The sequence below is a fragment of the Protopterus annectens genome, chromosome 9.part0, assembly GCF_019279795.1.
Source record: "Protopterus annectens isolate FY-2018-M chromosome 9.part0, PAN1.0, whole genome shotgun sequence".
Classification (NCBI taxonomy): domain Eukaryota; kingdom Metazoa; phylum Chordata; order Ceratodontiformes; family Protopteridae; genus Protopterus; species Protopterus annectens.
In genome coordinates, this window is record NC_056743.1 from 166,616,617 (window position 1) to 166,628,648 (window position 12,032).

The 12,032-nt window shown below is 37.0% G+C and overlaps 1 protein-coding gene across 1 annotated transcript in view; it reads right to left on the reverse strand.

Moving 5' to 3' along the window:
* Positions 1-407: 407 nt before the first annotated feature.
* The window catches only part of LOC122810505, a 1,366,849-nt gene continuing 1,355,224 nt past the window's right edge, over positions 408-12,032 (reverse strand). Inside the window, exons 12-13 of the mRNA XM_044082087.1 lie at positions 8,373-8,684; positions 408-514 (exon numbers count right to left, since the gene is read on the reverse strand). Coding sequence (XP_043938022.1) covers positions 408-514; positions 8,373-8,684 — 419 coding nt within the window. The remainder of the gene's footprint in view (positions 515-8,372; positions 8,685-12,032) is intronic.

The window sequence follows — 12,032 nt, forward strand, 5'->3', positions numbered from 1 at the left end:
CTGAAAAGAATGGTAACATTAGATGTAGCTGTGAATCAGTCTAATTTATCTTTCTCACTGCAATAAAGACAATGGAAAAGTTTCACACCTGTCTTGTTTACAGCAGCCTGAGCTCCTGACTATAGATTTCTCTGTCTGTGGTATGTCAAGCAAGTGTAGACAAAATCCTCTGCAACTCATGTGAGAAATTAAGCTTATTAAAAAAAAAAAAAAGTGGGTGGTCTTTCCCTTCCTTTGATACCAATGTGAGGAAATGAAAGTTTTATAAAGTACAAGCAGGTTTCAGGTACCTAACACAATACTAGAATCATACTGTAGGAAGAAAAGCAACCTAAGAGTTGAGTTAAACTGTAGAAGAAGGTGAACATTTTCTTTAAGCACCTCCTGATAAAATTCTTAAGGTCAGGTCACTGCTCGGCAGTAAAATCTGCCTGCACTGACCAGCAAATGACAGTGGCAGAGCAAAAGATTTGTTTCCGACTGTTGTGCATACAATTAATGTGTCCCAAACTTCCTGTTAAAAAAAAAAAAAAAAAAAAATATAAGAAAAAAGAAATCTTAAGAAATTGCTAGAATAGCAGGCTGTGTTCATCTGCACAACTTGATAGATATGAGCGCTAAAATTCATATGTATGTCATTATTTAGTGACTTCAATCCTCAATTTCTCTGAAAAAGAAAGATTTTAGAGGAACAGACTAAAAATACGAAACAATAATGTGGATGTTCTGCGAAAATCTTGACAGTAGAGAGGCATTAAAGGTAAGTATAAATGTGAGATACAGAGTTAAACTGCCTTACTGACAATGTCCGCTGAGTGTTTTATGGCTTTGAAATTCAAAAGAACACTTAGCAATTTTTTTTCCCTGTAGCTAATAGTACACGAAGCACATAAAGCTCCATGCGCTACAAAGAATTACGGTCATTTCACCAATCATAATCCTGTATTGTGTGTTCTCAACATGGATGCCAAGATTCACTCGAGATGAATTTCTTAACATCCATGTCTCAAACATATAGTAAGCCAGTTATGATCATAATACTCTATATTTTAATGATAGTATCTGGTTAATTACTATTAGAACAAAAAGCACTAAATGACTTGTAAAAGGCAGTATTCAGAATGAAGTGGGGTTAACACTTGTACTGCATTAGGTTCTCCCCTAAATTGATCTAGTTGTTTTTTTCTAAATATTAGTTAATCCTTGACGTTTGCGAAAATTTGGGAGTTTGTTCTAGGTAGCTGGGACAGACTTTACAAAGTATCTCTCACGCATTACAAGGCTGGAAGTCAGTCTAAGCAGTGGGGGAACATTTTGATCTGAACAATGAAGGAAAAAAGACAGGGCTTTAGACTTCGGCTTCATAAGCAGTGGGACAGAGAAGCCACTGCAGATGGCCTGAGGGTCAGATTAGGTAGTTCAGGGGGAGGAAGACCCTTGCTACTGTCACCAGAAGTCAATTAGTACTCTGAAGGGTGTGCAGTAGAGTTCCCCATTACTGCAGGAAGATGAATTATATTGTTAATACAATAGCCTGTCTGGCTTTAACTGCTATACAACCTGAGTAATATCTACAGGTGTTTCAAACTCTTGATAGCTATGAATTTAATGTAACAGAAGAATGAGAGCTGCTGGTCGAATACTAATGTTGGATACTAGTGTTGACCCACCCAGAGGATTTTAATGTCTACTGGATCAACAATTTTATGTGTAGGACAGTTAGTTTTTGAATAGTGTCAGATAGCATCAGAGTAGATTTGTTTTGCAACTAATGGTTAAACTCTTTTTGTTGCAGTTAGTTCTGTTATCAAACAAAAGTCAATTCTGCCTGATGCTTTACAGCCTTTTTGGCAGAACTAAAAACAAACTGTACTAAGTATGTTAAACAAAGTAAAGCAAAGAGAAATAAATATATGTAACACAAGAACTTATCAAACCACAGTAATACTTAAATCAATAATATATTATTTGTTGTAAAATTAAAACTTTTATTTATGTTCAAATTCCGAACACAGGAAGAACATCTGGGGGTAAACAAAAGCTTAAACTGCAAACAAATGCAGTAATTTATAACATACAAAGTCAGGCCAGCAGTGTATTCTATAGTGGTAAAACTGTTAGGAAATTAAAAACAGGACAGCTGGTAGTGTGAGGGCAGTGAAGAATTGAGACAGAAAAAAATATTTAGGAAGGCACATTAAGCAATGTAAAGGCTTTATAAAAATTGCGTTTATTTTTTTAAAGAGCTTTTAGGGGTGGGAATATAGAAGTACCAAACAGACACAAACCTATGTGGTAATTCAGATTTATAGCCTTCCAGTCTCCTAGGTTGAATGACAGTATTAATATGGGGCTTTTTTTAAGTTTAAGTCTTTACAGTACTTAGAAAACTTTGTGATCAGATGAACAGTGTGCTATTGTTGATGAGGTCTTGTTTAGGTGAGTGATTAATGCGAATTATGTGGTCTGATGAAGTTCTCGTGTTACAGTGTTAGAATAAACATGCTAACATTTGTATTAAAGTTCATATTACTTACTGGAAAGGGATGTTATTTCTCTTGTTTTTAGGAGTTTGACTTGAGAAGTATAACACTGTCTGTATAAATGCAATGCAGGAAGGGAAGTTTTTTTCCCTGTTACATGTGTTGCATTAATGTGTAAGGAGTGCTGTTTAAGTAGGGTTCTTTCTTCCTTCAAATGAGTAGGGTGTTAGACAGGCTTCATTTTGGAAGAGCAGGAACCTATCCTGAATATCCTAGCACTTTATATAATTTAATTCCCAGTACCCTATGCTCCCCAATTCTCATACATACTAAGACTGCTGTATCTTGGAGTTTGGACAATAATATTTTATTATTTATTTATTTGCTTTTGTTAACCAGGAAAGTCCACTAGGCTGAAATGAGCCCATTTTCAGTGGAGGCCCGGGGAGAAAAGCTCCAAAAAAAAAAAAAAAACCAATGTACATAATTAAGAGATTATTTAGAGAGTTAATAGCATTTAACAATATACAAGAGTAATAAGAGCATTTAACAATATACAATTGAATAATATAGGAGTCAGAAGTGACACAGTAACATAGGTAATGTACAGCAACATTTTGTGGAAGACTCGGGTGATTGGCAGGTATTCAATAGATAAGACAGATAATGATATGACAATATGAGGCATCTTCATCTCAGATTTAGTACGTAATTCTCCTAATCTGCTTTTACATTTATGTCCTTTGAGGACCGCAATTTTGGTCCTTGGAATTTTAAGTTTGTCCAATTTTAGTATATTTTACTAGGTGTATCACCTTTCTTCCTACTCCTACTGATGAAATCTTTTGGTAAATCTGGTATATTTCTACTGTACTGCAATTAAGTGTGGTACTGTTCATATGCACTTACTGTGTCCCCCACACTCCCTGCTGACTATATATACCAACTCCAAGATCGCACAACAGTGGAGAAGGGGTACATTCCATCATTCAGTACTTTGAATTTTCAGTCTTTTGGTTTTTCAGTCTCCTTAAGTAGACCCGTGTGTGTGTGTGTGTGTGTGTGTGTGCGCGGGTGATCCTGTCATTTCTTTGAACATTCACTTCGCCGATGAGTGCAAGGGGGGGGGTGCTTAATATCAAAGGTGCTAAAATGTGTTTAAAGAAATCTCACTCATTCATATTTATATTTATGTCTTTTTGAACGTATTTTTTAAATAAATACAATGAGTTTTTAACTCTAAGTTATGATGAAATAAATAATACTAATTATATGTAACATCAATTGGATTTTAATAATTTAATAGTATTTATATAAATATTAATTTAAATGTTTTAAGGTTTTAAGGGGAGAAATACATTAATGAGATGCTTAAGAAATTTTAAGAGACATCTGATTTGTTAAATGTTAATTATGGTGAGCAAGGATTGGTTTGTGAATTTTAAATGTATATAAAAGTGCTAAATGGATATGTAATTATTGTTTAATCTAATGAAGTCTACACAGACGAAAACGCGGATTTATTATTAAAGCGTTCATTTTGTGGAATACAATATACTTTCTCCTCATTACTTCTTGTTTTGTGTTTCAAAGGTACAGATAGGCGAATGTTCAAAATGCCGAAGGAATGTTTCATTAAGAAAGGTGAGTGCGGCTGGATGGGGTGAGAAGTGTTTGTGTGTGTGTGTGTGAGACAGAGAGAGAAAGAGAGTATCATGGTTAGGTTCAGGGATAGGTGAGGGCATAGGTTTTGTATGTTTGTGTACCAGTGTGCGTAGTTTAGTGTTACGGTCCAGGTTGATGTAGATGCTGTAAGAGTGAGTTTGTGCGTCTGAGTTGAGGCAATTTGTAGGGTTAGGGTTGGAGGATGGGGCAATATCAGGGTAATGATTAGTACCAATTACTAAGGTGGTACAGGAAGACACAGCTCCCCTGCCCAGTTTAGTAATGAGTGTTGACCCTAACCCTGATACTGCCCTTTCCCCAACCCTAACACTACATCTTACTTTAATAAAAAACTGGCCATAATACCACCACTATTCTGTCGAATTTGAGGCTATTGTTATTTGAAGGGGTTAGTGTGAAGATTGAAATATGAAAAATTTTTCTTTTCTTGATCTTTTGTACTTTTAATATTTATTCAGAAACTTGAAATTCATATGGTTGAGACCACATGATTGAGTTTCTGAAAACTGGAACATCAAAAAAAAAAACCGCACAAAAATCTACCTTTTTTTTACTTGGATGCGGGGGGGGGGGTGAAGCCTCTCTGCACCCCCTACACTCCCTGCAGATTATATATACCAAATGCAAGATCACACTACAGTGAGGAAAAGGGTGGAAAAGGGTAAATTTCCTGATATGCACTGTACAGAAATCGCCATTTAAAAGCTTTGGGTTCTCAAACTTAATTATATGATCTTGGCCATCCGAATTTCATACTTTTGAAAACTTGATCAACTGATAGGGACCTACATAAATACATATATATATATATATATATATATATATATATATATATATATATATATATATATGTGTGTGTGTGTGTGTGTGTGCGCGTGTGTGTACATGGCTGTGGTGAATACGCATTTTAACAAGAAAGAGGAGCTTAGGGTGACATACAAGAGTGGAGGAAGATGCACACAGGTGGATTATAGCTTATGAAGGAGGGCCAGTTTGAAGGAGACTGGAGACTGTAAATGGTGACTGGGGAAAGTGTAGTTAGGCAGCATAGAATGGTGGTTTGTAGGTTGACGTTGGTGATCAAGAAGAGGAGGAGGAGTGTGAGGGCAGCACCAAGGATCAAATGGTTGAAACTGAAAAAGGGTAATTGTGAGGTGGAGTTCAGGGAAGAGATAAGACAGGCACTGGGTGGCAGTGAAGAGTTACCAAATAGCTGGGTAACTATTTATTTATTTATTTTACATTTGTTGACCGGGCTAGTCTAACTGGAACACAAATCCATTTTCAGTAGAGGCCCGGGGAGAAATGCAGAGCTAGTAAGGGAGACGGCTAGAAAGGTGCTTGGTATGACATCTGGACAGAGGAAGGATGACAAGGAGACATGGCGATGGAATGAGGAAGTACAGGAGAGTATACAGAGAAAGAGGCTGGCAAAGAAGAAGTGGGATTGTCAGAGAGATGAAGAAAGTAGACAAGAGTATAAGGAGATGAGGTGCATGGCAAAGGGAGAGGTGGCAAAGGCTAAGGATAAGGCACATGAAGAGTTGTATGAAAGGTTGGACACTAAGGAGGGAGAAAAGGACCTGTACCGATTGGCTAGACAGACAGACCGAGCCAGGAAAGATGTGCAGCAGGTAAAGGTGATAAAGGATAATGAGGGAAACATACTCACAAGCGAAGAGTGTGTGTTGAGCAGATGGAAAGAGTACTTTGTGGGGTTGATGAATGAAGAGAATGAGAGGGAGAGACGGTTGGATGATGTGGGGATAGTGAATCATGAAGTGCAATGGATTAGCAAGGAGGAAGTAAGGATAGCTATGAAGAGGATTAAGAATGGAAAGGCTGTTGGTCCAGATGACACAGTGGAGTTTTTAACCAGATTATTTAATGAAATCTTGGAAAGTGAGAGGATGCCTGAGGAATGGAGAAAAAGTGTTTTGGTACAGATTTTTAAGAATAAGGGTGATGTGCAGATCTGTAGTAACTACAAATGGACTAAACTGATCGTCACATCATGAAGTTATGGGAAAGAGTAGTGGAAGCTAGGTTAAGAAGGAACATGATGATTAGTGATCAGCAGTATGGTTTCATGCAGGGAAAGAGCACTACAGATGCGATGTTTGCTCTGAGAGTGTTGACGGAGAAGTACAGAGAAGGTCAGAAGGAGTTGCATTGTGTTTTTGTAGACTTAGAGAAAGCCTATGACAGGGTGCCCCGAGAGGAGTTGTGGTATTGTATGAGGAAGTCGGGAGTGTCAGAGAAGTATTTAAGAGTGGTACAGGATATGTACGAGGGTAGTGCGACAGCGGTGAGGTCTGCAGTGGGAGAGACAGATGCGTTTAAGGTGGAGGTGGGATTACATCAAGAATCAGCTCTGAGCCCTTTCTTATTTGCAATGGTGATGGACAGGTTGACAGATGAGATCAGACAGGAGTCCCCGTGGACTATGATGTTTGCAGATGACATTGTGATCTGTACTGAGAGTAGGGAACAGGTGGAGGAGACCCTGGAGAGATGGAGATATGCTCTAGAGAGAAGAGGAATGAAGGTCAGCAGGACTAAGACAGAATATATGTGTGTGTGTGAATGAGAGGGAGGATAGAGGAATGGTGAGGATGCAAGGAGTAGAGGTGGCAAAGGTGGATGAGTTTAAATACTTGGGATCAATAGTTCAGAGTAATGGTGAGTGTGGAAGAGAGGTGAAGGAGAGAGTACAGGCAGGATGGAGTGGGTGGAGAAGAGTGTCAGGAGTGATTTGTGACAGACGAGTACCAGTAAGAGTGAAAGGGGAGGTCTACAAGAGGGTAGTGAGACCAGCTATGTTATATGGGTTGGAGACAGTGGCATTGACAAAAAACAGGAGTTACAGCTGGATGTGGCAGAGTTAAAGATGTTAAGATTTGCACTGGGTGTGACGAGGGTGGACAGGATTAGGGTATATTAGAGGGTCAGCCCAGGTTGGAAGATTTGGAGATTACGCCAGATAGGCAAGATTATGTTGGTTTGGAAATGTGCTGAGGAGGGATGCTGAGTATATTGGGAAAAAGATGCTAAGGATTAAGCTGCCAGGTAACCGGAAAAGAGGAAGGCATAAGATAAGGTTTATGGATGTGGTGAGAGAGGACATGCAGGTGGTTGGTGTGACAGAACAAGATGCAGAGGACAGGAAGAAATGGAAAGAGATGATCCACTGTGGTGACCCCTAATGCGAACAGCCGAAAGAAGATGATGAGATTGAGATATATATATATATATATATATATATATATACACATGTACATACATACACAAATGTGTTCCAAGCTGTCATGTACACCATCTGTACATCTCTTTTCCCATTCACAGCAAATGTCATATTACCTAATGTGGTACTCTACCACATTCCCCACGAGGCATGCAACTTTATTAACCTTGCCAGTATTTGATAAACACACACACACACACACACACACACACACACACACACACACACACACACTGCCCTTCTTTTCAGAATAGGCTGGCAAAAGGTATGAGATTCTTCTGACTTCCATAACCAGTCAGTAACTGAGAGGAATAATAAAGAGTGAATACAATACTGTAAACATTTGTTCGTTCCATTCAGCTGGCAACTGGTCATGCAGATGAGAGGAGGGCTTTGGTAACTGCCAATCCTACTGATGCAGAGCTGCAATGCGATGAAACATATAGTTATTACTGTTGTAGGGCGGGAGGTGTAGGATGGCTGCTGGATCACAGGGGAAAATTTCAATGCTGAAGAACTGTGCACTGACCACAAGCCCTCTAGTATAACATTTCTGAGATGCTGAACCATGAGTTTTAGTGTTTCAGTGCAGCAGTACTTACAGCTGTCTTAAAATACAACTTGCACCATCTGCATAAAAAATAACATGGTATTCTGTGCTAACAGTAAGCACACTTCTTATAATAATTTGACGTATTTTGTTTAGCTGTCAGAGTATTCTTACCTCTGTTTTATACTGCTTCTAATGGTTAGTCTTTGGGGTACTCAGACTTTGGTAGGATTAACCATTGTTTTTGTTACTAGTAAGCTCTATTTATAATATCAGTCAGTTTTTACGTTACAGGAAAATATCACAAGCACTGACAAAAGAAAACAGTAGGCAGCTATAGAAAGAAAGAAAAAACTACAAAAAGAAAAACATTACGGAAAACAATCAGTAACTAGTAAAGGATACTTACGGAATAACATAAAAACGAAATTTTTATCAGCTGAAGTATTTAGTTCTGAATCTAGTACTTTAACAGTATATTCAGTGCCATTATCTTCTTGCTTTGCAATGAACTTTATTTCAGCTTTCAGTGTATAACCTTCTTTCGCACGTAAAGGTTCAGTTGTTAAAACATTGTTTTGGATTTCTTTATCTTTTTTAAACCATTTCACAGTGGCCCGTGGTGAAGAAAGTCCAGTCACATCACAGGATAATGTCACTTCCTCTTCGGCAGATGGCTCTTCAGGAAGGCAGTGAATTTCTGACACTGAAAGTTGACATTCTAGTAAAAAAAAAAAAAAAAAAAAAAAACAGCAGTTAGAGAATATAGCATTTGTATCACAGTCTATACAGCACTATAAAAAACAGATACACCCACAATAGGAAGATGGTGCAGTGTTCCCATGTGGTTAATGTGCATCTCCTGTGCATTACCCACTTTTAACTAGCAAGGGGTAAGTGTCCGATGCATCACCACTCCAACTGCTGTGAAACATGGGCATCATCAAGAACACATGCATAACAGCATGAAAAACATAAAATCATCCAAGAGTATGCAAAGTCAAGAAACTAGCAACAAAATATAAGACATTCTTAACTGGACCACAAAACACAGCCATCTTTTGTAACGAGTGATTTAAGTGCCATCACTCCATCAGCATTACTACTACTTTGGCAGAGATATCAGAAAAAAATGCTAAGGTATTGACAAAGAAAAAAATTCTGTTCAGGAAACGTCCAGTTGTTCGAAGTACATTCAATCAAGGAGAGTGCCCTGTCAAATAAATAACATGCAGCACGGCTGATTTCAGCTGGGAGTTCTGAGTTTTATTTCTTTGACAGCATGCTGAGATTTTCTTCTTCCCAACATCCTTTAATGCATCTGCTTTAGCAATGTAGAGTCAACACAATTAATCATCTTCATTCCAGGATTTGGTGAATAAAATAGATATGCTAGGGATACAGGCATTTCAGGCAGGGTCTAGGCAAATGGTCATGTTCATTCTAAATTATTTATTATTTTATTTACATCCTTTTTATTAAGAACATTTTCACAGCCATGTAAAAGATGTTAAGCAAATTTAGTTAATAAAAGTCTGAAAATACAAATATTGATACATGAATAAAAGTAACTGTATATTAACACCAGGAATAAACAAGATATTTACTTTATATACATTGATCTTTTTCTTAATCAGTTTCTGGCATACTTTGTACTCATAGTTTGCATTATAACACATTAACTAAATGTAGCTTTTTATGCAGTCTTTAATATGACCATCATATATTTGTTTAATGTCTGTCTATAATGCTCCAAAACATTATTTATTTATCTTTGTTTACTGGGAAAGTCTGACTGGGATAAAACCCTTTTCAGCGGTAGCACTGGGAGAAAAGCTTCACATTAAAGTCCAGTTTTGACAAACACACAAAATATAGTTACATGATATTAGAAGGAATATAAAATACAGCAAAGTTACATACATGATTGAAAAAGCTTTACAATACCTTACATAATCATTTAGAAAATGAGCATGTACATAGCTAGCATGAGGACATACAGTGTTGACCGTTTGTTAGAAATACACATAGGCTTGTACAGAGTATCAATATCTAAATTTAAATCTATATATCACATTGCAAAAGACACTATTAATACCTGCAGTTTCTAGCAATTAAAATAATGAAATTATCCAGTCTTTTTAACCTTTTCTAGTCTTCCATATAACCTACAGTTTTTATAATGTCTCTCAAAAAATGAAAAGGGCATTTGTTAATGTTTATGTGTATTAAGTTGTTTTGCACTGAATAGTTATATCTGATTTAATGACCAATGCTACAATATTTCTACTGATTTCTTGTCTTTTTGTCAATTTCAGTCTGTCAGTATTATGCAAAACAAACAGTACATTTTTTCTCCTGAAACTTTCCATCTCTTGCACATCATAATCCAAATACACTATTGTTATATAATTAAAATCATATGCATTAAATCCGCATGTTTGCTTTCACATCTACAAGTTACAGCTATTTTATTTTTTTTCTGCATAGTCATTTTGGCCTAAATGACTTTGAAACCTGTGATTTACTGTTATCTGTTGATGCATTCATTTTTTTTCCATTTTGGAGATCTCAAGACATCAACTCCATCTCCCATTCTTGTTCTGTATTACTTGTAGATTCTCGTTAATTCCCCGTCTCTTTAGTAATGTTTCCTCAGAACATTACCTGTTGTTTTTATTAAATCCATACACATTCATCATTCTGTCTCATTTATCATCTAATGTCATCTTCCATGACATTCCTTGCTTATTTCTTACTTTAAGACACAATTACCAAGTGACCTCCCTTCAACTGCTGCCAGTTTCCATTCCCTTATCTGGTCTCTCTGCATATATTTTCCTACTTCACTTCCTTCATTGTTATTATTTTTTCACCTGTTGTTGTTCTTTTCGGCTTTTCCCGGTTAGGGGGTCACCACAGCGAAACATCGGTCCGCTATTGACTGGCAGTCGATTATTATGGTGCCGAGTTGCCAGCCCGACACCCAACCTTCAGCATAGGCACGCCCATTCACACATATCTTTCGGAGACCACTCGACCGCGGGGAGGACATGCAGACTCCACATAGAAGGCATTCATTTTTCACTTGTATGTTCCAAAAATGTCTCCCTTTATTATTAGTCCAATTCCATTCCACTATGTTTAAGGCTGGTACATACATCAAGTAAACAGACATGCCCCAGTTACCATCCAGTATTAAGTATTAACTCATTTTGTGTAATTTTGATCCATTAATGCTTTCTACACTTTTTATCCATTTCTGAATAATATATATCCTTTAATGAACTTAGGGGATTGGTATGTGTTTAGTTTTAAAAAATGCTGGCTCTAGAAAAGGGGTAATATGCCTTAAATATGTATGTTGCAGTGTGTGTGTGTGTGTGTGTGTGTGTGTGTGTGTGTGTGTGTGTGTGTGAATACTCCCATGAACAGGTACCTAGGCAGTACCTTGTATTACAGAAAAAAACTTAGACCAGTCAGTTAAGGTTGGAGTATAAAAAGCAACAAACATAAACCCCTTCTAAACAAGGCTGCAAGAATGGGTCTCGATTCATACATGATAAAATACTTCCAATTGAGGGATGGGTAAGCGCGTTCACAGAGTAACTTCTGCTTCTTCAGACCACTGTAACAATAGAACAAGTAACCTCATTTAAAAATGCATCCTAGCCCATCACTAGTTGGTAAGATAATCACGTCTAAAAACAATTAAGGCATTAAAAGTCATCAATAAATAATGCAGTTAAACGCATGAACATTTCTTAAAACAAAGTCTACATCACTCTTAAGGACTGTTCTCATAAAATTAAACTAAACCTATACCTTAATGAAACAAGGAAAAAAATATATTGCTCCTTCCATCATAAAGATGTATGATCTAATCTAAAATTAAAATATTGTACCTTAAATAGGGTAATTTAAATCATAAAATAAAAAAAATCATTCCTTGCTTACACAAAAACTAAAACATAGCCACAATCAACAAAAACGAATGACAATAAATCCATAATGCTCACATAATCAACACTGCTGTCATAAAGATGCACGATCTCATCAAATCTAAACA